At 40.4% G+C, this 26,923-nt stretch overlaps 3 protein-coding genes across 7 annotated transcripts; 2 read left to right on the top strand and 1 right to left on the bottom strand.

Annotated features, from left to right (window-relative positions):
• Positions 1-1,535: 1,535 nt before the first annotated feature.
• On the top strand, positions 1,536-3,123 carry chrm2b (cholinergic receptor, muscarinic 2b). Its single transcript, XM_076272976.1, has one exon. It carries the CDS (start codon positions 1,536-1,538, stop codon positions 2,964-2,966), a length of 1,431 nt encoding a protein of 476 aa, XP_076129091.1. The 3' UTR covers positions 2,967-3,123.
• A 1,834-nt stretch (positions 3,124-4,957) lies between these two features.
• Positions 4,958-13,723, bottom strand: prr5a (proline rich 5a (renal)). Of its 3 annotated transcripts, none has more exons than XM_076264753.1 (10): positions 13,468-13,723; positions 12,300-12,472; positions 10,417-10,527; positions 10,196-10,276; positions 9,874-9,922; positions 9,622-9,676; positions 9,308-9,399; positions 8,767-8,907; positions 6,418-6,556; positions 4,958-6,154 (listed from the first exon to the last, which is right to left on the bottom strand). In XM_076264753.1, the coding sequence occupies exons 2-10, from the start codon at positions 12,425-12,427 to the stop codon at positions 5,631-5,633; spliced, it is 1,320 nt and encodes a 439-aa protein (XP_076120868.1). In that variant the 5' UTR covers positions 12,428-12,472; positions 13,468-13,723; the 3' UTR covers positions 4,958-5,630. The 3 variants fall into 3 exon arrangements, with proteins under 3 accessions (XP_076120868.1, XP_076120863.1, XP_076120867.1); XM_076264748.1 differs by having other exon boundaries at positions 9,622-9,679; XM_076264752.1 differs by having other exon boundaries at positions 9,622-9,679; positions 12,300-13,723.
• A 5,669-nt stretch (positions 13,724-19,392) lies between these two features.
• Positions 19,393-26,912, top strand: rad52 (RAD52 homolog, DNA repair protein). Of its 3 annotated transcripts, none has more exons than XM_076264756.1 (11): positions 19,393-19,827; positions 19,938-20,039; positions 20,129-20,222; positions 20,327-20,394; positions 20,936-21,054; positions 21,450-21,525; positions 25,366-25,631; positions 25,858-26,030; positions 26,233-26,316; positions 26,410-26,631; positions 26,756-26,912. In XM_076264756.1, the coding sequence occupies exons 1-11, from the start codon at positions 19,771-19,773 to the stop codon at positions 26,812-26,814; spliced, it is 1,320 nt and encodes a 439-aa protein (XP_076120871.1). In that variant the 5' UTR covers positions 19,393-19,770; the 3' UTR covers positions 26,815-26,912. The 3 variants fall into 3 exon arrangements, with proteins under 3 accessions (XP_076120871.1, XP_076120872.1, XP_076120873.1); XM_076264757.1 differs by having other exon boundaries at positions 25,861-26,030; XM_076264758.1 differs by lacking the exon at positions 26,233-26,316.
• The last annotated feature ends 11 nt before the right edge of the window (positions 26,913-26,923 follow it).

Consider the following 26,923-nt stretch of genomic DNA (forward strand, 5'->3'; position numbering starts at 1 on the left):
GTTTGAACTTTCAGAAAATTCATAAAAACCACACAAAAACCTAATTATGGTGCATGGTCTCATGAAAACCTGAACATTTTCAAAGGAAATCTGTCAATCTCTGCCAAGACATTAAAAGTTGGTCATGATTGGATCATTCATCAGGTCAATGAACCAAAGCAAACGTCCAGATAAAAAAAAATATGGTTTACTGAACACAAAATCTATTGCCATCTCAGTCCCCTGATCTAAACTCCATAGAAAAACAGTGGGGTGAGTCAAAGAGGAGAATGCACAAGTGTGGACCTAGGAATCTGGACGATCTGGGGAGATTTGGTAAAGACGAACGGCCTTAAATCCCTTGCTTTGTATTCTCCAACTTTATGGGGTGTCATAGGAAAATATTACAAGCTGTTTTATTGGCAAAGGGAGGCTTAAGAAGCTATTACAAGCAGGGGTGCCAATAATTGTGAGCGACGTGATTTTGTTAATAATATTTATTTCTTTATGCAATTTTCCTTTTTCTCAGAATAAATTTGCTGCCCTTCAGGTTGGATTTTTCCTATTTTTTTTCATTGTGAAATTACAATAAAACACCAACAGATTATCTTCTGTGATACAGGTTTTTAGTCAACTTTAGCAGAGGTGCCAATAATTCTGGAGGGTACTGTAGCAAAAAAAAGAGAAGACCTAAAATATTCCCCTGGGAAACTCCACAAGTTAATTTAAGTGGTGAGGACAAGGTCCCTTCCACATCCACCACCTGTTCTCTGCCAACCAGGTATGACCTCACCCAGTAAAGAGATGTATGAGAAAAACCCAGAGCTTTGAGTTTGAACAAAAGGATATCATACTGAATTGTATCAAAGGCCTTTTGAAGGTCTAATTAACACCATGCCACAAAAGTTCCCCTTTTCCACCTCTTTCCTAATAAAATAAGATAAAGCAGACAGGTATAAGTGGAATGGGCTTTTCTAAAGCCCGATTGGAACACTGGATAGATACAGGGCGGAAATGTCCAGGATCAGATTTGGGTCCCTTTTTAAATAAAGGTATCACCCTTGCCACCTTAAATGTGTTGGGGGAATGGTTATTTTCAATGGATAAATAAATAAGATAGGTTATGACAAATGATGAACGCCCCATGAAGAGATTGGATACTATTTCCACATGTTCTCTTGTGTCCTGTAAGCTCACTGCATGACTCATCACACATGGTCATGATAAATACACATTTTCTTTTGATATGGTTTATTTAAGTTTGACTGTGGGTAAATTAGTAGTTTAAGTTGGACTCACACATTTTCACTAGATTTAAGTGATGCTGCTATTAAATGTTTATACACAAATGTGATCCCATGTTACAGTTTATGTAGTATTTAAGCAAATCAGTGGTTGGATATTCAAAACAGTTTCTGTTGAACTGTTTTATTAGAGGTGTAAAGGGCATAACATATCATTTGTCTTACGTGTATTTTCTAGCAAACCCAATCAAGCTGAAAGATCTTCTTTGTTCTAAGGGGTTCAAAGATCAATCCTCACCCTGGGCAGATGAAATGGGGACCTTCAACTTCACTCCTACAGAATCCCTGAATGCAAATGGAACGGATTTGCCTTTAGTGAGCCTGGACAACATTGTGGAGGTGGTCTTCATAATTCTAGGACTTGGTTCTTTGAGCTTGATTACAATTATTGGTAATATCTTGGTCATTGTCTCTATAAAAGTAAACAGGAATCTCCAAACAGTTAACAATTATTTCCTGTTTAGCCTGGCCTGTGCAGATCTGATAATTGGCCTGTTCTCCATGAACCTCTACACAGTCTACATAGTGGTTGGCTATTGGCCTCTTGGCCCCGTTATTTGTGACCTGTGGTTGGCCCTTGACTATGTTATGAGCAATGCATCAGTAATGAACCTGCTAATAATAAGCTTTGATCGCTATTTCTGTGTAACCAAACCACTCAGTTACCCGGTCAACAGAACCACGAAAATGGCAGGCATGATGATAGCAGCAGCGTGGGTGCTCTCGTTCATATTATGGGCGCCGGCCATCCTTTTCTGGCAGTTCATTGTGGGTGAGCGGACAGTTCCAGAACGGGTGTGCTACATTCAGTTTTTCTCCAATGCAGTGGTGACCTTTGGCACGGCCATTGCTGCATTCTACGTGCCGGTGATCACCATGATCGTGCTGTACTGGCAGATCTCCAAGGCCAGCAAGAGTCGTGTGAGGACGGAGAGCAGGAGGGTGTCCAGTGAAAGTCAGGACAATCATCAGGGCGGCCTCACCCCAGGAGCCAATCAGTGCAGGGGGAAAGGAAGCAAGGGTGGGAACAAGGCCGACAAAGGGCCACCGCTGCCTCCATTAGATGCTGGCGCTGAGGATGCCACCACCGGAGAGGACCAGGAGACAGAGAACGAGTCCACATCGGGCAGTGTCCTTGTTTCGTCCAATCACAAAGAGAAGGAGGCTGATGCTGTGGGGAAGACGGTGGTTGGCCAAACCACACTGTCGCTACAGTTACAGCCAAATTTGAACAGAACCAGAGCCAACTGGTCCAAACTCACCTGTATCTGGTCACCATCCCAGCCACCGTCAGGAGAGAGTTACACACCTACTGACACGAAGGTGGAGACATTCCCTGAAGGGTCAAGTTCGGTTTCTCAGAAGATCCTAAAATCGACCCTTCGGCCACCCAAAAGGAGAAAGCGAAGAAGTGTACCGTCCCGTGAGAGGAAAGTCACACGGACCATCATGGCTATTCTGGTGGCCTTTGTGGTTACTTGGACTCCGTACAATGTGATGGTCCTCATCAACACGTTCTGCAGCACCTGCATCCCAGCCTCCATGTGGACCTTTGGCTACTGGCTCTGCTACATTAACAGCACGGTCAACCCAGCCTGCTATGCTCTGTGCAACATAACATTCAAAAACACCTTCAAACAACTCTTGCTGTGCCGATACAAAAATATCCGCTCATCTAAATGAAGAAAGATGCTAAAATGAGGGAAGGTTAATATGGAATTGATTAGAGGTTAAAAAAAGGAATCTTTAAAGTTGCCATCAGCGATTTCGCAGGAGATGCCATTTGTTTGTGTTTATATTTTAATGTATTAGCAGACACTTTTGTCCAAAACAGCGTTATATTTGAACCAAGGACCAAACGAAACACGCCAGAAAGGTACAATAGCTCTACCTTCAGAATTCCAGAGAAATTCCACGCAAAGTTTCGTTTTGGTAGGTGGACAGGGTTAACCTGACTCTCGCCAGATGAATTTCGTTCCGCCTAGCTCACAGGATGAGTGGAGCTAGGCGGAATGAAATTCATCTGGCGAGAGTCAGGTTAGGACAGGGTGCCCCTACTTAGTTTGTTTCCAGTTTTCAGAGCCTGGGCTGCCTACAGAGAGCTGTTTTATTTACAGTGTAATCACGGAATGGGCCCGGGGCCGGAAATCGTGTAAAATCGCTACACCTTTAATCTCAGACACCCTAGAGCCAGTATTGATCAGATATCAGATCTGTGTGAGTTGTATATCATTAGGTATAATGTAATAACTGTAAACATGCTATATACACAAAAGGCATTTAAGTGACCTTATAATTTAAATCCATCTTGGCATGTGATGATCCACCACTGTCTTATAGTGTAATATCCTGTGATAAAGTTAAATTTGTTTTAAGGCTTAACATTACATGTTGCCCCAAAATGGTCAATCACATTCACTTTTTGCATACACACTGTATATATTTATTATGATTGAGTAGACTATTTAAACATAAAACATGTAACCTATACTTTGAATGTTACTCTTTTCAGTCAAGGGCTGTCACTGAAGGGTTTTTTTTCTGATCTGTACAGCAGTTGGACGCCAAGTGCATGGTCTGCCATTATTTACTACAACATGACATGCTCAAGGTTACATTTCTCTATTGTAAAATAGATCCTTAAACTCCAGGAATGTGAGGTCTCAAAGTGTGGTTTGATGTGGTCTGTTGAACATGTGTATGTTTGAAGAGCAATTGTATTCATATACTACCTTTCATGTATTATGTGTATTGCTTACACCATAAATCGTTAAGTCCTTTCAAGCTTGAGTATCCTGCTTTGACTGTAAAATATAAATGTTACTCCTAATACTGTTAACACTGGTAATTATTGTTTCAGTATTTCTCCCTGTCATTGGTATTTGATAATGCATCAAGTTTAAAGTCCATAAGAGAGAAAACTCTCAGGTGTTGGTCAGACTATCAAACCTGAAATGTTCAAATCTGTCAGCCTGCGATGATAGAGCAGTCTCATAGCCTCCATTACAATGGCAAATGATGATTGCTCTACACATTTCCCAAAATAATTCATCTACTCCCAGCAGAAATAAATGTCAGATTTCACCAGCTAATAAATGATAGTGTGTAGCCTATCAACATGAAAAGTGGGATTTCATTTCCAATGGTGCCCAGGGTCAGCATGGGGTTTTGGTACCTATACTCACTGGTCAGGTGGCATTTGCAGCTGAGGCTCATATTTTGCCAAAAACGGATTTTCATAATTCTGTTTTCTGGCCTAAAGTATTTAGCATAGCATTGCCTGTTAATAAATTGGTAATCTGCCATGCTCACTAAATTTACATTTCTTCATGGTCCTATTTATATTTCCATCTGCATCTCCAGAAGGGATTGTGTTAACATCGTACAGTAGAGCCAACATCCTTTGCCCCCTCACATATAATACAACTAGAGCAGCAGGGGGTGCTATAACTTCGAAATCAGTACTTCACAACCTACCATCTACCACTCAATAAATGGTCTATCACAATATGAGTATTTGCATATTGCAATATTTCCGTATTCAGCATCCTAAAGTGGGATTATTATGGTTTTGGCACATAAAGTTAACATTTTAAGTGATAATGCTGCAGACCACCATAATGGTGCTCATCATAATCAGTACACAACATGTTTTTAACTTACAACTCGGTGAATAACATGGGATCTGTGTTCTTTAATACAATGATCTTGTAATAAACTTGTGACAATCAAGTAGAGGTTTACCTTGATGTATTACTTAAGTTTGCTTCACTACTTAAGTTAAGAAAAGATAACTCCCATATTCATTTCTACCCAACAAAAATGCAAGCTACTCTATTTTGCATAGAAATAACTATCAAAACATATTAAAGTGGCCAACTTAATTTAAGAAATAATTTGACAATAGTGAAAAGTGATTCTTTTTAAAGTTTTCATTGTGTAAAATTCATGTAAGTTTCAAACATCATTAATAAAAAAGCAAAGGCCAATATATTTTACATGGTTTTGACTTCATGGAAATCTGAAAGCGTCATTTAAATCTAGTCATCAAGTAATATCCTCAAAACTAATCAAAACAAGAAAACATGGAAGTTTGAAGATGTAGAGAAGACGTGGATTTCTTTGAATAACGAAGACACACATTTTCTGTCAATCTTGGGAAATTATATAAAAACGTACAACCCTGCCCTTATCCTCAAGGCGACATGACAAACTAAGATGACAAAATGATCTAAAATAAGGAATGTTTAGTGATCTTAATCCTCATGATAGAGAACTGAAGTATTAACATCCTTTGTGTGGTGGGTGTAGGTGAATGGTGTGAGGAGATCATTGGTTTCTGGTGGGTTAGCTAGTCTGACGCGTGGTACCATATGACTCTGAGCGGCAGTGAGAGAAGTCAATGAAGATCCCTTCCTGATCGGAGTCCAGGGAGTCGAGACCTTGGACGATGGTGGTCTCTGGGCTGGAGGAGCAGCTGGCGGGGGACGAGTGGGCTTTGGCCAGCTCGGGGTGACAGGGCTGACCGCCGGGCGGGTGGAGGGTCCCTGCACAATGTGGGGGGAAGATGGCGGACGAGAGCAGGCCGGGCTGGACCGAGGCCCCTCGCAAAGGGAGGTCATGTTCGAGGCAGAGTCTGGGGGTTGAGCCAGTGTCCACAGTAGTGCCAAGCATGGGGTAGCCTGGCTGTTCCAAGCAGGCTGAGACCTCGCAGGCGGAGTGACGGCGAATGCCCACGCTGCCCAGAGAGCCGACCTCTGAGTCGTACTCCGCCACTGGCGTCAGCATCGGAATGTTGTAGCTCTTAGATCGCACAACGGGGTTGGTGTGTGCATCACCTGGCTTTGACCAAGCCCAGTGCAAATGCTTGTCTGTTTGGGTAAAGAAAAACAAAGGAAGAGGAACTCAAAATGGATAATATATCATGGTTAAGATGGTTTATTGGTACACTTTGGTATGTATGTGATTTTGGTATGTGAATTTGGTACATCCCACACTGCCATACTTCAGACTGTAACCAAGGGGGAATACTGGCCTTAACATGGACTGATTCTGCTGAGGACACTGGTGAGTAACTATAGGGAGAGCATCTTTGAGGCACCCTGTATGTTTGCAAAAAGCAAGCAGATTTTACCTAGTGTGTAAGAGCATTCTGAGAGTGGGTTTTCGTGAGAGCGCAGTCCCTGAGTTCCCAGGTAGGGAGACACCACCCTCTGGATGAGCGCCTCCAGTCTCATGTACTCCTCACTCACGCCTCGGGACTCATGGACCCCCTGCGGGGGTGTGGAGGAGAGAGAGAGCGTGAAACACACACACAGAGACCTATTTCAACCAAATAAGGCCTTACTAGACGATAATAACCAGGCAAATGGTTCCATCACCGCACAAATGAAGTGCATGGATAAACAGGGTGAAGTCAGTGCTGCAGTGTGTCGTCATGGCAGAGGAGAGTGATGTCGTTTGTATGGAATGTATTTTGTTGGAACGCTTTAGACAGAATTTGATTCTGAAATCTTCCATTTCCAAAAGACACATGCTAGCATGGTTTGATATCTGGGTGTACTTGGTTTCCTTATTCGTGTTCTCTTATTTTGCTGTCTAGGACTGTATTCACAGCTTTTTTGCTTAGGAAGGTTCCTGTCAGAATGAAATGACCTGGAAATTTAGTGATAAGAGCAGTTTGAATTCTCTGCACACTTAGGAGAGGTACTTCAGTGCGTCCTTTCAAATCTCCTTTAGCATAGGGTACACTGAAGTATCTTTCATGAACGGAAAGGTGATAGTGACACCCCACAATTCCTTGCACCAGGTAAAAACAACCAATCAACATGACACATGTCAATAACACCCATCCTCCCGTAATGATGTAGCCTTGTGTAAGTAGAGAGTGATTCTCCATGCTTGTCTTTATCAATTCATCTTCATATCTTTCCTTGACCTTATGATGTTTTCCATCAAAGTCAAGTTAAAATGTGGATAGATAGTTAACTTGTTTGGTGAGCTGTGTGTTTACTTATGTCAGTTTGTCATGTGGGTTTTGTTTGCTTCCTGTGCTTGCTTTCCTGGTTGCTACGCTCCATGTGCTTTTGTGTTACTTCCTGGTCCCTTTATTCCAGTTGATTATGTCATAGGTTTCACCTGTCTCGTGTGCCCGATCATTGCTTTGTTACCTACTCACCTATGCCTTGTTCGTCTAGTTCTGTGTTCTGTTAAGTCCTGTGTATTTAAACCCTTGGGTTTGTTCAGTGCCTTGCTTCCCCATTGTGTTTATGTCACTCTGCAGTTTTGCATCAAGTGCTACTGTTCCTGGCTCTTAAAGGTGCTCTAAGCGATGTTAACATGGTTTCTAAGTGTTGGAGAAATATAAACTCTTCATATGTCTGCTAGCTTATAATGATAATTAAGAAAAGTTATTGCACTGTTGTAAAACACCTATAAGTGATATGTTTTAGTTATTGCACTGCCTTAAAACATTTAAGTGTTTCACATTGATTTAGTTTAAGATTCACATGCATGCTGTATGTTTTAGCTGTTTTGGTTCACAGACATGAATCTTCTGTTTCTGTCTGTTTCAGTTGCAAATCTGATGTTCCAAATATTATTGTGTCTTAGTCTACAAGCATGAACCTTATGTTCAGTTTATAGTTCTGCTTTTATAATATCCAGACAAGCCGAGTTTTATAATTGAGACTGGAAATCGACAGGAGGGGAACAGAAAGAAATTCACTTCCCAATCTCGGAATGTGCTGACTGACCTGAGGGTCAAAATGTGTAAACGTAATGATGTGTTAGGCCACTTACCAGTGGAGAAGAGATTATGATTTAGGCCATGTGTCACACCCTGATTCTGTCACTTCAACGTATATAAGGAAGCTGACATGCTGAACATGTCAGAGTTTGGATACGAACCATTGTTTTGTATCATTCTCTCTCTTTGCAAAGATAATACAATAGTATTGTTCTTTTGGAACACTGGGTCCTGCCTTTATTTTGCGTCAAAGCGTACAAAATGATCTAACACTAAGCTAAAACAGTTTTTGTCACATACTGCAAACATCACCTCACCATCCGCTAGCTGCCTGTGCCCTGAATACACTGTAAAGAAACGCAGTCTCTGTGGACAGTCCAGGCTTCAAAAACAGCAACAAAAAAAAATTGGTCCAACCTGGACCATAAAAACATAACAAACTGTTCCAGCAAAGGACCGACCAGATGCGCATTTAGGAGAGTTTCAATTGCACAGGAGGGAGGGGGAGGAAGTAGCGAGCTAGCTCTCTGTTTTGTTTGAACATCAACAGAAGTGATGTTTCCCAACATGGCTTAGAGCGCCTTTAATGAGTAAAGATCTCAGTTTGTGCCACTCATGTGTATTGTTGTGCCTGGGTTGCAACACGAGCAGATTTCCACACATATGAGAAATAAGTCATGAGAAATGACTGATGATCTCAAATCTTTTGGAGAGGGAAGTGAGATGTTCCTATACCTGCAGTATGAGGAGCATCTGGACGATGGAGGGAGGGACGCGTGCGCGGGGTCGACACAAGGCCTCCTCCAGTTTCATGTTGAGGGTGATGGTGTTCCGGAAGTGCAATAGTGCCAGCTGTCTCACAGAGGGCTCCTTCCCCTGTTTACATTCAAATACAGTTGAGTTTACTAACCCACTGAACACTAATTGTCTTATTTCAATCCATAAATGGGCAGGCACGTATGTGTGTATCTCTATGTGGCTTTCATCCCATTTCATACCATATTAGACTTCTGTATCCATTTCCCATGTACATTCTTTCAAGATTCAAATGTAAAGAAATGTATTGTATTTAAGTTATAGGCTATCTTGCCGTGAAAGATGCCTGTATAGCTCAGCAGAAGGCTAATAACAGCTTGAAAACTTAAAAAGTTTTGATTATTTACTTGGTTCAGTGAAATAAAAATCCATACTATACTCATGTGTGTCATAACATATCTATATACATACATCCTTAACACTCCATGTGACTGACTGTGGGGAGAAGCTGTTTTCTCACCTGAACTGGGTGGAATATGGCTTGCAGCATGGAGAGAACATCGCCAAAGAAGAAGTCCCATGTCTCAGCTAACGAGTCCAATAATTTCTGACCTGTGATGAGGAAAGACAAGGATTAGACGAGGTGATCAGAAAATGCAATGTAACAAGGAATTCCTGAAGAATGGCATGCATGCTAGGTGATTCCCCAATGTCTGCAGGAAAAAACTTTTTGAATTACGTGGACTGAAAAGGATGAGTAAGAAATATGGACAGTGGGCTAGAGCAGACATCCTAGGAGAGGCACCGAATATCAACTTACTAAAACAAACATACCTTCATAGAAGCGGATTTTGTCACGTAAAATGACCATTCCTTTTGTCAGTAACTGCTTCTGAGAAAAAGATAAGGGCGGATTTTTAACATTTCACCATTTTTAAAATTTTTCATACCTCACTGTTCATGACTTCAAGGATTCAAAAAGCGTTATTGTATCATAGAACAACAGAAAGTTTGAGGAATGTTAAAACAAAAAATATACAAGTCCATTTTCCAAAGATGCCACATCCCATGAAAACAATCACTTACCTGAAGATACTCAGTAAAAAAGGAGCCCAACTCTGTTTTCAACAGCTGTCTAAGTGACAAAAAGAAGTGGCTGTCAATAACACATAAATGCACACACACACACACATGATCCTACCGGTTACCTGTTCATTAGCTATGACTGTTTGTGTGTTTGTCTGTTGTGGCAGTGAATCGGAGTGGACTGAGGCAGTAATACAGACTTGATCAGATAATTCTATAAATGTCAGTCTTCAAAAATGCTGCCATATTTTCTCAGTATCTTGCCATGTTAGTTTTCTTTAGAAACAGACAGGAAGCTCATGTTTCACCAAGTGTGACTAACCTTACACCCTCATTTAGGGCATACAGTTCATTGTCGGCCAAGCCCTTTCTCTGGAACACGCCAATGACTGCATTGTGGATGCTAGTGACACAGAGACAAAGGGATATCCTGTCAAAACAATTCTCACCACAATTTCGATTCACAAAGTGATCCAGCAACCCAGCAACATGTAGGCAAATGATAGGAATTCAGATGACGTGTCTAGAGGGTTGGACCTTCACCTGTTCCAGACAGCATTAGGACCATTTCCCCTGTCCTCCAAGGAGGCTTTGTCACTCTTCCCCAACTGAGTGAGGTTAGGAGAACTCACTAGCTTCAGCCGGTAGAGAGTCCTTATGTGATCATATAAAAACAAGAAAAACAACATATCAGTGAGAGGGAGAGAGAGAGAGAGAGAACGCTGAGGAAGGTTTGGTTCTGGGTGGGTGTGAAATTGCGTAATTTTTATAGAATTCTTGAGAAATCAGTTTCCTTCCCACAATCTGTAAATGTTTGTCCTACTCATGGTCCCACAGGGCTATGAACACACTCACACTTATCATCCTTAAAGTCCTTTTTTGTATGCCACAAATATGTTTACATCCCCTCAATGATTTCACAGAGCAGTAAACAGTTAGCTGTCATGTAACATGAAGAGACATTTTCAATATTCCAAATAACCATTAGCTCTGCCACTGAGCCATAATTGGTCTAAACAACTTTATGCAAGCACAATTATTTAGGCTGTATATCAAATTACCGATTGGTTTGGGTTAGTGATCCAGAAACTCTGGGATTATGAAGGGTGATATCATCAGACGAACTGCTGATGAGCCTTAACCTTGTCCTGGTTTGAGGATTAGGCTCACATCACAGACCTAGGCCATCTGTCCAGTTCTGAGCAGCGGTTTATATCGATAGCAACAACTGGTGACCACTTGTGTGGGAACCACACCTTTGTGCTGACAGCTTTTCATATTTCACAATTTAGGTTTCAATTCCTGGGAGGGTTTCTCTGTGTTCTAAAAAAAAAGTCACTACTAAGAGGTCTGAGTTAAAGGGCCCAGAGGTGTACACAGAAAACAACTTTGCCATGTTTGCTTTTTTCTTTGCAGTGATCAGTGTGTTTGGTTTTCTTTTGTCATTATTAAAAGAACCCTAAATGACTGATGATTACAGACAGTGACAATGTGATAACACACTCAAGGCAGTGCAATGCTTTTCATATTTAGCCCATTTTTAAGTGATACTGAAATAATGAATAATTAATAACACTTTACTTAATACTTCAAGGCACAGGCAATGATTTTGGGGAAATATTATTGCTATTTGAGCTCAATAGCAAGTTTTCCTTCGTTGCTTCTAAAGCAAAGTGTTTATTGGATGGAATAGTGAACTCTATTTGTAGAGTTAGGATGACCGTCAGAGGTTTTCTGAGTGCACAAAGGGAACGGTCAGTTAGAAGAGTGAGAATTTAGTGAGTTAGACAATTCAGGATAACAGTCACAAGGTATTGCACAAGGGATCTCTCTCAGCATAGTCTACTAATTACCTATCTGATCTTTAGTCTGCAGGGCCTAAATTGCAAAATGTGTGTCAGGCAAATTAGCCTATTAATGTAAAAAATCATTAGTGCTGGTTCTGTTGATTCTGACTGGGTTTAAATTTAATTCTTCACCTCAGTCATTTCTGACTAGATTACAAAGTCGTAAAATATGGGGAGGGCGGAGGGATTGTCATATCATCATGATGAATAAAACTGTTATAGAGCATGATGCAGTGGGGGCTCCACCCTATCCACTTGAGTCTCTAAATGACAAAAACTTGGGAAACCAAGGGATTTAATACCTAACTCATTTTCAATTTGTCATAGTACATTAGAGTCAAGCTCATATATTACTGACATGGGGGCACTGTGAGTTTAATATGTATGTATGAGCAGATCTTCTTCACTAGTCTTTACCCTCTTTATTAACTGTGCAGTGATGCAGATCCTATTGTTACGAATGCCATGTAACGGCAGTAAAAAGCCATTTCAACTGAAGGCATTACTTATGAAACTGAAAGAAAGGATTATTTTTCACAGTTTGAGTTTGACCATATCCATTGTTGAGGCTTACTGTACCTCCGGATCGGATGATTGCTCCCATCCATGTAAAAGCAATGTGGTAACAAAGAGAGGCTGCTGACACTGATTGACACTGGCCTGGAGGAGGGTACACAAGACTGGCCCCCATGTAGTCCATCCAGCATCTTTCACCACTGACTAGACACAGGGCTGCAACAGCTTTGTAGATCCTGGAAACAGCATTACCATTGTTCAGGTTAGAATGTGATTTGATCAATTAAGTTAAATTAATTTGATTATAAAAATGGGTTGATACTCACATGTGTGAGGGCAGAAAAGACTAACCCATGGGTTATCTCATTACTCACTGGTAGCCTGTATTAATCAACCCTACGTTTACACCATAATCAATTGCTTTGCTTAACAGAAATTTCAGAACTGGGAAGTTACATTATTAATGTTCATTCTGTCGTATGTGTAATAACAACACAATAATAATCTAGGACTATGACAAAGTGAGACATCTGTTGTGACAGTTGTTTAACTTAAACATCATCATCCATGGTGGCCAATTCAAAAAATTAATTGCAATATAAATCTATAGTCTTATAGGCTATTCGAACTTGTGTGAGCAGCTTCAGCGCCATCTACCAATACCACGCGTTAAACAAAGAGATACCATGTAACAAAGAGTTGCATCACACTCATATAGCCTACCTTTTCACATAGAAATGTAGCTACCTTGCACTTCTGAGTGTGTTTAAATCTACGTGCAACTAATGACGTATCTATAAAAGAGCCCTCGTAACCAAAATTAGATGCATTAAATGCTGGTTATAGCTCGTTTTGCGCGTATGGTACACACACGAACACACAACTGTCTCTCCCCCACAAACTGGACTGTCTGGTTCACTTAGCTATAGACTACCTTAGCAAGAAGACTACCTAGCAAAAAATAGAAGCAAGTTCACCATTCAGCCTAAGAACTAGTGATGAGCTATAATTGTATTGATATTGTGTCTTTCTTGATCATTTAGGTTGGTCAGGTTTCCTCCTTCCTTTAAGATCAATGGGGCGTCATACGCCTTGGCAAATGACAAGGACTATCATACAACAACAAAAAAACCATCACACACTGAAACAGAGATAACATTCACTGTGGCCACAGCACGAAAACACATGAAATGTAAACTAGGTAGGGAAACACAAAGGCGTAGCAACTTACCGTCATGTGCTGAACACGCTTCGAAGCTGGACGTTGTCATCAATAAGGACCAGTCAATAACTATAACTTTGGGAAAACAATTGTTGGTAAATCCCAATCGTTACTGTTAGATGATCCCTCTCATTGTAACCTAATGTGCAGGCTGCGTATGCGCTGCACGTCATTCCAGGAGGTGTATGGTTGTCTACTACGCTTGTCTAAGGTCTAGGCTACTCCTCCCGTTGCTGCACGAGGCAGACGCTGTCTACCACCCAAGTCCAGACTTTGCGAATGTTTGCGACAGATAGCGTGCACGCGCGTTGTTGTGTCTGCAAAACGTAGAGATCTAGGAAAAATATCTCTGTCTGAGTTCAGTATCAGTTTTGGCCTTATGTTGTCCCTCTTTTACTTCGAGTCTCCACCCTGCAATGGGGTGTTTTTGAACAGAATAGGCTACACATTAAACGATTGGTGTTTGGCCCCCATCAAAAGCTAAAAAGACTAAGCACCAGTCACAGGCCTCCCGCGTCATGGATATCGAACAAATTCGCATTTCGATATGTTGGATAGGCCACGAGAATTTTCAATTAAACGACCAAACGAATGTCGTACACTAGGCTGCATAACAAGAAAGAAAAACAGCTTTTATGTGATATAGTGTGAACAAAAGAACCATGTGAGCTCCCATGACCTCAATCCCTTTAAATCTAAAAGATAGAGTGACATCATGCAACAACAGTTTTCAACTGTTTATCCCCAGTTTGGGTTTTGCGAGGCCTATGGTAAAGCGTGGTCTGACTGGACAGCAAACTGACATTGCACAGGACCGATCCGCTTCGGAGGTATCACAGGATCAGCAAAACGGGTCCAGGTCGGAGTCCAACTGAGTCTGGATCCATAGTGGCAGGTTGCACATCCGATCCGGACCCTCTCTGTATTCGCATATAAACCACATCCGGGGCCCCATATGTCCGTTTTGGACCCGTTTATCAAATACTACTACTACAGAAATATAATCTATCTGAACAACATTCGAGATTGCATTATGATAAGAGTTGTTCATATATTTTACCAAGAAATAATCAGGGGTTAAACTGCGCCGGGGCTGTCCGAGGCACATCCCCGGTACATACTGTAAACCTAAATTGTATTCTGTATGATGCTGATCCCCCTGCACATACTTATCAGGGGACTCAGCACGCTCCCACACACACACACAAACACATACACACACACACACACACACACACACACACACACACACACACACACACACAGAGCTGAGACAGCCCTGGCCTGGAACATAACAAATTTCAATTGAACCCCTGCTAATAACTATTACAGTTCAAGACATGATTAAGTCCAAACCTATAGGGCATCTTGTGATCCATCATTGCACAAGTTATCCATCAGTTACAAACATTAGCATAATAAAAAAAGGTATGTTGCTAACACCAATAGTTGTCTGTAAATCCTTTATGAAATTGTTAAACAAGTTCAAGTTCAAAGTTTATTGTCATCTGGAAAAGGTAGTGTAAGTTGTTTTACGGTATTAAGAACATGTTTTAAAACACAGATCACCTGTGTACATACCAGACCTTTGTTTTTCTTGATAGGAAATAATAGCTTATCTTTTTGGAAAGGTATGCTGACAGTTAATAGATGTCTCCATGAGTCTCTCCTACATGCTGGCAGGGATTGTGTGGACATCAAGTCCCGAACAAATAGACCATGCACTGTGAAATATCATTATAGTCCCAATACTGATTTATCTAATCTAGGGCAATTCCATGCAAAGGGAAACCATGGAGGAAAAAAAGTTGTGCACACACAAATAGAACTGTTGTTCAAATGTTCATTTAGGTCTATATTTTATTGTTTGTAACTGGTCTGATTGAATTTACTGGGAAACATCACTCTTTTTACATCATAAATATGGAGTGAAACCATACAGAAACAACAAATTCCAGATTGACAAGGGAATGATAGAGCAATGTGTTTGCTCAGCTTACCTTAAGAGCACAGCCTTAAAATTGTAAGGCTCCTATTTATAAGTCAGCATGTTCCATGGCCATGCCACACCCATAACGTTTTATAGGAAACGTGTCTGTGCAAAGCTGATTTATATCAATGTAAAGTGTGATAAACAAATTGTGCCCCTTTCTAACTTTTGAAACCTTTAATGGTGCGTTATGGATGTGACGTTATGGATGTTACATAATGTGAATTTGCAGGAGTGGAGTCTTTATTTGACCTTGAAGTCAATAAACGTCTGTTCTGGTTGCATGCCAGTTTCAACACATTTAACCTGTTTCTATAATTAATATTTCAGAGATTATTAGGCTGATCAAAACCACAGGATGGCCTAAGCATTAGCAAAACAAAACATAATATTAAAATACCTCCAGTGATTGACATAACCTATTTTCGAGTAGCATAATAACAAAAATCTGAGCGATTATCTTGCCGTATTTGTCATACTGTTAACTGGATTATCGTGTATCATCGTAGCTGGTGAGGACGGCTGACTTTGCAGCTGGAGTTACAGTAACATAGCAACCTCCTTCTGTTGCAGATGTGTTCAGCCTACCAGTTACATCTGTTTAACACAGCTTAATTTGAAATGTGACGCTCGACTATTTACAAGGTTTACAACATGATGTGCCAGCATTTAAAGTGTCAGATCCTCTGTAGCTAATACCCACAGAGTAACATTAGTAATGCCAGCAATAAACTAGATGTACTGCATAGCGGTACAAAATATCTGTCCTACACAGTCTAAACAAATTTGTCTCCATCTCCTACTCTTGCAACTCATGTGCATGAAAACCAGGCTGTTAGGATGCTGAACTAGCTCCCCCCTCTCCCCTCAGCTACATAACATCCTGGACTTTGGACCCACAATGGCTGCCTTGCACTACTCCACTTGTACACATGCACACCTCGCAACTTGTTGTTGTTGTCCTGTTGTCCTGAAAACACTTCTGAACACACTTCTGCTGCTCTTACATAACTTGCACCACTATGCCACTTGCATACTTAGGTCAAACAGAACTACCTCAGCCATTTATTGGCCTGACTTTTGCACTATTATATTGACTGTCTACTGTATGCACAATTGCACATTTTCAACTCAAATTTTGCTGCTCTTATTTTCTTCATTGTATGTGCATTCTTATTTTTACTTTTTATATTGTTTACTTGAATACTTGTCTGTGGACCTAATTGGTAAAATATGTCTTGTCTCCACCGTGGGATAGTGGGATACGTAATTTCGATCTCTTTGCATGTCTTGACATGTGAAGAAATTGACAATAAAGCAGACTTTGACTTTGACTTTGAAATGAGTGTGTGCATGTGTGAGTTTGCTTTTGTGCTTAAGAGTGTGTTTGCTTGCTTGTGAGTGTGTGTGTGTGTGTGTGTGTGTACATTATGATGTGTTTGTTTGTGTGTGTGTGTGTGTGTGTGTGTGTGTGTGTGTGTGTGTGTGTGTGTGTGTGTTTATGTGTGTGCATTCGTGTGGGATTTTAGTGTTTTTGTTTTGGTGTATGTGTGTTTGTGCTTGTGCATGTGTGTGTGTATGTGTGTGTGCTTGCTTGTGTGTGTGTGTGTGTGTGTGTGTGTGTGTGTGTGTGTGTGTGTGTGTGTGTGTGTGTGTGTGTGTGTGTGCAGGCATGCATGTGTGCAAATCACAAATGAGTGTGAATGGGATAGTTTGATGCGGGCTCTTTACATTAACATACCATAAACATTTTGTCATCTTGGGTGCAACGGTTCAGGTAGTTATTTAGCAAAAAACGGAATTTTTCGGGTTCTGGGGGCCCTAGCGTGGTGGAGGAGTGGCCACCAAGTTTCATGCTCCCTGGTGTTTCAGTAACCTGGAAATCACTGACCAAAATTGATGACGGGAAAAGAAAATATATATTTATTTATCTTTTATATTTTAAATTACTTGTTGTCCTGATTCTTCACTAATTTTGTACATGCTCTAAGGCATTTTGTTTACCAATGAGTCCAACTGTCACATTCATAGCTGAAACTGCCCTCCAGATATCATCAATGATACCAATCATACTTCCATTGCATGAAGCAGTATGAAAAATTGGATTTGTATAGCAGAACCATCAGTCTGACCTTTCTTCACTGTTTTGCCAATGAGAATATGTTGGCCTATGACATTAACATTGACAGATTATGATAAGGTAAGCCTTGTCTTGAATGACCCTTGAGTTGCGTTTAACAAACAACTAACAAATAAGGTTTACAAATAGTGGACCTATTCTAACAAAAAAGGATCTTAATATTGCTTTGTACACTCACCAGGCTGAAGTCATAAACACAGTCCTAATTTAAAAGTAGGGCTGTCAAAATAACTGATTAATTTCGATTAATTCATTTGAGAAAAAATAACTGATTAAAAAAATTAGTGCAGATTAATCGATTCCGTATGACCTTTGACCCCGAGCCGTTCTAGTCAGTAAAAATTAGACTGTAAAATGAAGGAGAGAGAAGAAAACGTGCTGCCTGAATCATTGATTGGAACATTTACTTTTAAAAAGCGGCCTGATGGTGCTGATAAAAAATAAAGTGTTGAAAATAAAGTCCTCTGTAATGTCTGCAGCAAGGATTTGCATATCACCGGAGTTCATCAACTCTGTAGTCGCACATCAATGCAAAGAAATAAGTGTTGACATTGAGGGGAGTGTTAATTTATTTTCATTGTGTCCCCTAGGTTATATCTGTGGCCTGAAATGCCTTGTATGTGAAAAAAAACTTCTTCCCTAAGCACTTTTGAATTTATTTCATCAGCATATTAGGGCATATCATAGATTATTATGGCAATTATTGGAACTGTGAAAATAATAATAAAAGAGTCTTTGAACTTTAATGTCACTAATGCTGATTATTCAGTGATTCATTTGAATTTAAATATTTAAAATACTTTCACAGCAAAAATTATATGCGATTAATTTAGATTAATTAATCACAGAGTATGTAATTAATTAGATTAATTTTTTTAATCGATTGACAGCCCTATTTAAAAGCAATCATTCAAATAAGAAACACCCAATGCTAAAAAATAATCAATACCATGAGCAAGAAAACTAGATTGGAAAACAATGTAAGTGGACAGTGCATTTAACCATGCATTCAGCTTTGTTTGTGAGGCAGGCATCATGTATCGTAGGCCTAAGTGGGTCCTGAAGAGGATCAACATCTCTGAGCTGCATTAATGTTGCTTTGCCAACTGAGCGGATAAAACCAAAGGGGTGGGCTTACGTTTGTAATGTGTGCCACCCTGTGAGATTCTAGGCATGAGATGTCCATCTGGTAGAGGCATTCAGACTAAATAAGGGACCAGCACATGATATCCTGCCCTTGCTATGTTTTTCTAGACTTTAATAATATAAGCCTAACTATTTTTTGTTATTGTTACATATATATTTTTTTTTTTACTATTTTAGACATTATTGGGTAAATTGCACAACTCATTTTTTACTTTGGCAATGTTTTGCATATACACATTTTAAATTAAACCCATTTTATGTATGACCATTACACACACACACACACACACACACACACACACACACACACAAATTGTTAATTTAATTTACAAAAAGGTATGAGATAACCTTGCCTGACAGGACAACCCATTCTTCTGCGGTAAAACACTGCACTGGACAAGAGGACCGTAACAATTTGCCACTAGATGTCACCCCCGTGCGCTTAATGAAAAAGAAAATTGTCATAGACTAATCTATGGTACAATTCAATGTTTACAATAAATACACTATACCGAACAGAAATAAAAACGCACAACAAATGACTACAAAAGAGCAAGAAATTACTGCATTTATGGTTCAGAGAGTTCAGCCAATGGGCCTAGCCTACCAGAGCCCGTTCACTACCTACCGGATATGCCATCACGTAAAAAGCGTCGTTGAAGAGGAAGTCGGTTTTCAAACGAGTCCCATGTTTTTACGCACAAATAATAAGGGTTTGTGAAGTTAATTAACGTAACGCACAATATTGGCCGAAGTAGTTTTTCCTGCATTAAATCTCTGAACCGAGTGACTTTCCACAGATGCAGGCAAGAGACTCCACAGTTAGTGAAAAACGTTGTTGCCGTAGCGCTCTTGTTAACTCCTGCACCCTAAAATTGAATTATGAGATAACTCAATGTTAACACCAGGCTCCCCTGGACTTGGAGGAAGTATATTGGACTGAATTGTACAATGAAACTGTAGTGCCATAAATGTTACACTTCAGCTGAGTGTAGGCCTATGTGAAAGAGTGAAGAGTCAAAAACAGCGGAGAGCGATGAACTTCACAGGGAAACAAGAACAACCCAAGACCTTCAACTCATGTTTTGGGCAAGTAAGTAGGCTATGCATTTTATCTCACACGGCGTCCTACTACCGTACAAGTCACGAGCACCGGCGCCCTTGGATATATTTGATTAAGCGGGGCATTAATTGTATTTGTAGCAACCGTACACGCCAGAGGAGTACCAGGCGATCCAGGCTGCGTTGCGACAGAAACTTGGCCCAGAATACATAAGCACTCGTTTGGCCGGAGGTGGACAAAAGGTAAGAAAGCGTTTCTCTGTTTTTAATGGGCAGAGTATGTGTTACAATTACTATTAGATGTATTCTATGTACCGGTATGTTTGTTGCAGGTGTGTTATATTGAGGGCCATAGGGTCATCAGTCTTGCCAATGAGATGTTTGGGTACAATGGTTGGTCTCACTCCATCACCCAGCAGACTGTTGGTAAGTGATCTGCTGTATATCTCAGCTTTTGTTTTGTGATGCACGTGGAAGTCTGCTCTCTTTCAATTATCTCCTATATTCTTTTTTACAACGTGTTTTTGCAGACTTTGTGGATCTCATCAATGGAAAATTCTATGTTGGAGTTAGTGCATTTGTGAAAGTACAGTTAAAGGTAAAAAGGAAAAACACTGTTACATTATGAAACAGTTAAGTTTATCCTCTTTAATTTGATAAAGTAGAAATCATTAATGGCAACATTATTGAATGAGTTCAGTCTGTTATCGTTTTTTGTGCTTGTACATTTTGGGCCCTAATTTAAATGGTGAGCAAAGTTAGAAGTCTATCAACAAGCCAAGTTTTAGTGCATGAACTAGATATCCTGTGGTTTGTGGGAGCATTGAACAGACTTTTTGGTTAAGGTCTTGCCCATCATGTTAAATTATCAAATGGATTTTGCTTAGTTATTAAATCCGCTTTAGTTAGAGACTTAAGACTTTGCAGTTTGCCCATCATTCAAATTGGAGTCCTTTGAGTGAGCTGTGTCATCTCCCTGTGACTTGACTTGAATTAACTAGTTGTTGAGTGGTTGGAGTGGTTGTTCAAAGTAGAATTTATCTTCTTCATTAAATCAGTAGTGCAAGACATGTTATAATAGTTTAAACCCAATGATGGCGATAAAAATTGCTCCACTGATATTATATTTTCTCTTCAAGGATGGGTCATATCATGAAGACGTGGGCTATGGTGTGTGTGAGGGACTGAAGTCCAAAGCATTGTCACTGGAGAAGGCCAGGAAGGAAGCTGTGACAGACGGACTGAAAAGATCACTCAAGTATGATAAACTACCCTGGCTTGGTCTGGTTTGATTTGCTTTTTTGTTTAAATCGTATGTAGGATATATGCCATTCAAAACGGATGCAGCCGTGCAACCATTATACGGATTACATTGGACTTGCCCTGGGTGGTGTTTGCAAAGATCACACATAATAGTGTGAACTAATCAATTGTCAGACGTGTTTTATGTTTCACACAGTAGGTTATGCAAACATCTTATACAGGTTATTTCAGTGTTGGAGTTACTGTATGTTTGCATAAATCCTTCTGTTCTGAACATTAGAAGTGTGTTAGGTTATTTATTGTACATGAATGAATGGCGGTGAAAGGTTTCCATGTTGGTGAGAAAGGACTTACTTTTAGTTGAGACTAGTTTATTTTCTTTACATATAGGTGCTTTGGAAATGCTCTTGGAAACTGCATCCTCAACAAGGAGTATCTCATTGCCATTAACAAGATCCCTAAACAAGTAAGCTAAATCTCAAGAGCATGTTAAATTCATGTTAAAAAATATTACATTATTGTAATACATTCAAGGTGGAATTATGTTCAAACCTTGTCTAAGTTAAACCAACCCTAAACCAAGGCCTGTAAAATATTTCTGTTCAAATCTTGTTCAAAGCCCTTGATATTATTTCAATTTTACTGAGTAAAAAAAGCACACTATCTAGCAAGCCATGATTGGGCATTAATATTTTGAAAAGTATTATTCACACCCAGCCCAAACTTTGTAGGATGAAAGACAAATATGTTATTAGTATGACTGAAGCAAAAAGAGAGTAATATTGACTGAAGCAAAAAGAGAGTAGATTGAGAGTATTATGAACTTGATTTTTGTACCCATTTGGAATCAATAATTACTTTTTATTTTAATACAATATTTGATTTATGGTGTGTCAACATTTGTGGTCTCCATGAATAATGAGCATAAACATATTGAGGACAAAACAAGGGGAGGTTTAGTCTGGTCAGTTTGGGGCAAAAATGGGGTCAAGGCTGCAAATTATGATTAACATTTGAGCCAATGTTTTTCTGTTCATTTAGGGCCAAATAAAGAAAAAAATGCAAGGAGCCCAAAAAATTAGGTGGGGGAAGGCCCTGAAACGGCCACGCCCACTTTTTAGACCTGGAATTCTGTATCTCGCCTCCTGAAGGTCGCAGAGAGTTGGTTTTTGGCTTAATTTTAGGTTTTTGGAGATGCCACATTTATATTAGTGTTATGAAGAAACATAGGCCCTAAAACTTTTAATTTCTGAGATATTTGTGAAAAACCTTTTTATCACTAAATCAATCAGCGCCCAAGCCACCTTTTTCTGTAAATCTGCTCATAAAAGCCATGCAGTTTGTTTGGGCAAAAGCTCTAAATCTACTCATGGGGCATAGTGCTTAAGTTGATTAAGGCTCTTTGTTAGAAGATGAGGACCCCAACAACCTTCTAAGAAACAATGTAAACAAAGTGAAATTACAAAAATTATAGGTTTTTGTAAGGTGACAGCAGTTATCACACGTGATGGAGACCATGGAGCGCCTGGTCTTGTGCATACTAAGACCCCAGGTACGCCATGCACTAGACCCGCTACAGTTTGCATACTAGGAGAAAGTGGGCGTGGACGATGCCATCACATATCTCTTACACAGGACGCATTCTCACCTGGACAAGGGGAAAAGTGCTGTGAGAATCATGTTCTTTGACGTCTCTGGTGCTTTTAACACCATCAAACCCCTCAGACTGGGTGACAAGCTCCTGCAGATGGGTGGGGATGCTCAACTAGTATCCTGGATTGACAGACTACCTGACAGAGCGGCCACAGTTCGTCGGACTGAAGAACTGCCTCTCTGACACTGTGATCAGCAGCACCGCAGCTCCACAGGGAACAGTGCTCTCTCCAGTCCTGTTCACCCTGTACACGTCAGACTTCTGCTACAACACAGAGTCATGCCACATGCAGAAGTTTTTGGATAATACTGCAATTGTTGGGTGTATCAGGGATGGGCAAGAGGAGGAATTCAGGAGCCTGGTGGAGGAATGGTGCAAACTCAACCACCTACAACTCAACACTGCTAAGACCAAGGAGATGGTGGTGGATTTCTGGAGGTCTAAGCCTGCTCTGCTGCCAGACACCATTGAGGGGGTCAATGTGGAGGTGGTAAACACTTACAAATATCTACACCTGGACAATGAACTGGACTGGTCATTCAACACTGAAGCACTCTACAGGAAAGGGCAGAGCAGGCTGTACTTCCTGAGGAGGCTGCGGTCCTTCAATGTCTGCAGCAAGCTCCTCCTCTGGATGTCTTACCAGTCTGACTCTGTTGTTGCCATTGCCTCTGCTATGCTGTTGTATGGGGAGGAAGCACTAAGAAGAGGGATGCTGGGCGACTGGACTGGCTGGTAAGGAAAGCTGGCTCTGTTGTGGGAGCTGAACTGGAGTGCATCACTTCAATATCAGACAAAAGGACCCTGAACAAACTAATCAACATCTTAGACAATGACTGTCATCCACTCCATCATAAAGCAGAAGAGCTTGACCAGTTGGAGACTACGCTCACTGGCATGCACAACTAAATAATAATAATAATAATACATTTTATTTATGCACTTTTCATCAAAAGATCTCAAAGTGCTACAGCTTAAAAACACACATAAAAAGGTGAGCAGTTTAAGAAAAAAGAAAAGTTTTTAAAAAAACATCTAAAGGGGACCAAAAGCTTTGCTAAAAAGAAATGTCTTAACTTTTTTTCAAACCGTCAGTGGATTGTGGTGCACAACCCCTCCCTCCACTGTGGACTGTGGTCTAACTTCATACTTGACCAATGGCTGATATCCTATCACTTCAAACCTATCCTTGCACTGCTGCTATAATTCTTATTACTATGCTTACATTTATCTCTGATATTGTCCATATTTAATGCTGGTCTCTTGACTCGCCCTCCACTGTTGGACCTATTTGCACTATCACCATGACACACACCTCATAGAGCACCTTACCACTGAAACACAGGGTCAGTCCCTGCCCTGTTACGCAAGAGATTCATGCTTATACATCCTTTGTACATTCATGTGGATCCTTGATTTAGTATCTTTTACTGTCCTTATTAGTGGAGTTGTTATTTTATCATCCTGTTTATGTTGTAGTGTACAGTATGTTGTGATGTCTTAAGTTGGGACCTTGAATTTCCCCTTAGGGGATCAATAACGTATATCTATCAATCTATCTGTTATGTACCTTCCTCCAAGTTCCTGTGGTGGATTTAAAAATGAAAACGTTGCACACATTTACATGACATTTCCATGTCAAGCACATGCCAGTTCAGTCAAATGGAGATCATCAAATCAGGGAACAGCAGAACTTTGGGGGCCTCAGCAGAACACTGATTTTTTAGTACACAAGTTAAACACAAATATAGTCTGATATACAATACAGTTGTTTCGAACAAAAATTCAACAGTAGAGGTCAACTACAATTTTCTTCTATCCCAGATTCATCTGATCCATCCAAGTTAGTTTGGTAACTCAGAATAAATTCCATAGATTTAGGTGGTTCTCAAAGCTAAAATACAGATTTCTGCGACAGTTCTTATCATTTTTTTGCATCAATATTTAAAATAAATTAAGGTCATTTAGGGAGTTTGGTTCATAACATTGATATAAGATGAGATTCATACCTAATAAAAACTTAATATGATTCTTTACAACCTTCAGGAGCTGATACATGAAACGTGGCCTGTGCACCATGCAAAAACTAGTTTTTCGTGAATATCTCAAAAAGTAAAGGTTTTACGACTTATGCTTGTTCATAACACTAATATAAATGTGGTATTTCTGCATCTTTTAAGCCCAAAACTCTCTGTGACCTTCAGGAGCCGAGATACAGAATTCTGGGTCTAAAAAGTGGGCGTGGCCGTTTCAGGGCCTTCCCCCACTTAATTTTTTGGGCTCCTTGCATTTCTGTTTATTAGGCCCTAAATGAACAGAAAAACATTGGCTCAAATGTTAATCATTTTTTGCAGCCATTTGCCCTAAACTGACCAGACTAGTTGCATTTTCAGACACGTTCAAAGCACTAATAAAGGTATGTGGGGTAGCTAGCAGGAACATGAACATATATGTGGAAGTAGCTCATTGGATGGACATTTAGTGTACAAAGTGGCGATGTTGTACCGCAGATAAATATCATACATAGGTGTCACAATGTAATTATTACTATAATGTATCTATGAAGGCATGTTTGCAAATGAAATTTGTAAATTAATTTATCATACACAGCTAATCCCACATAGATAAATATCTCACTATTTTTGGCATTAGCCCATGCCACCTCTAGATCCTGCTCTTACCAAGCGATCTGATGGTGAACCATCAGTGGAGAAGGCCAGATATTCCAGTCTGGTTGGTCGCCAGTCTGCTGGCAAAGCTGAGGATCCTATGGGGGAGACGTGTGCCAAGCAGCCAAGAGTCCAGCTGGTGTCCGAACCATGGGATGACAAAAGTGATGTCAGGACATCGCTTTCATTAAACACTCCTGGACACTCTGCTCTACCTGACCCTGACAAGAGGCCCAACACCACATCCAGGTTAGCAATCTGCACAGAAACACAAGACTCAGCCAGCCAGCTGCTTTATATGAGTCTATATCTATAATGCTATATCTATAAAGCCCCAATCCATCATCTTCATCTGTTTCTTTTGGAGTAGACCCCTTAATGAAGACTGCAGTAGACAGGCATAGCAACAGGATACACTAAATTGACTTGTTTGCCGAGTGCACTTTTAGTTGTTTATTGCTCCCTCGTCATCCAGTAGGTCTTCAGTGGGCATGGACGACATGTCTCCCACGGACCAGCATGTGGACCCCAAGCAGCTGAGGAAGCTGAGGCAGCAGCAGCTGCAGCAGAAGTTTCGGCAGGAGATGGAAGCTAAGAAGATGCAGGAGAACAACCAAACCCCTGCACAAGAGCCTGGAGCTTCTCATGGTACGGTAGTGTTAAGGGAAGATCATGAAGGATGTCTTTGTAAAAGAGAGAACTGCTTCTGGTAACAACTATAATTATTTGTTTTGAATTGTTTGTACAGCTCTTTGTAACACGTTTGTAGTTATTGACCATCAGCACAGTAAATTATTATTTTACCTTTGGGGTGAGTTCCCACAGTCTCAGAGGCTGATGTTCTCAACAGTGCTGTTGGGCTCCAACCTGGAGTCGGCTGGTCAAGGCACACCTAATTCTTATGCAGAGAAGTGTGAGGATGAGTGCTTGGCTGGTAAGATTCAGTTGCTCTGGTTTGTTGCTTTGGCCAAGGTCTAGTTCTCAGTCATCAGTCAAGTTGTACTCAGACATTCCCAAATCTTTCTAGATGATCCGGAGCTGTGGAATTTTACTCTTGACCTGTTGGATCAACCTCCTCATACCACGACCACAAGCCCTTCCTCCACATCGGGTAGTGAGCACGGAATGTCGACACGGAGTAAGACACCGCAAGGAGCACCAAGCCTGCAGGCCCCAGTGCAGCCTCAGGGCAATGGAGGGTTCACACATCACCGGTCCCATCAGTCCATGCAGAGATGGAATCAAACAGGTAACGTTTCCATGGAAAGTCCCCTCATGCATTTAATGAAGTTGCTCTTTCACGGTTATTAGATTATTTTAAGTGGCTGAAGACAGTGTATGTAGTTGTAACATTTTGCCAATTTGTTTCACAGGTGAAGCTGTAATTACACACAGGCCATGTGAATTTAAGAAACGGAGATTTGACCCTTGAGGAGTTTGGAAAAAATATTTTATAAATAGTAAGTTTTATGGTTCTTGTTTTAACTTCATTTGAGTTCTATTGCAATTTGTAATAAATATTTTAAGTTATCAAGTACATC

The sequence above is a fragment of the Alosa pseudoharengus genome, unplaced genomic scaffold (assembly GCF_046254945.1).
Source record: "Alosa pseudoharengus isolate Yale_2024_CS ecotype anadromous, Long Island Sound unplaced genomic scaffold, YU_APseudo_1.1 YU_APseudo_1.1_scf_10, whole genome shotgun sequence".
NCBI classification, from domain to species: domain Eukaryota; kingdom Metazoa; phylum Chordata; class Actinopteri; order Clupeiformes; family Clupeidae; genus Alosa; species Alosa pseudoharengus.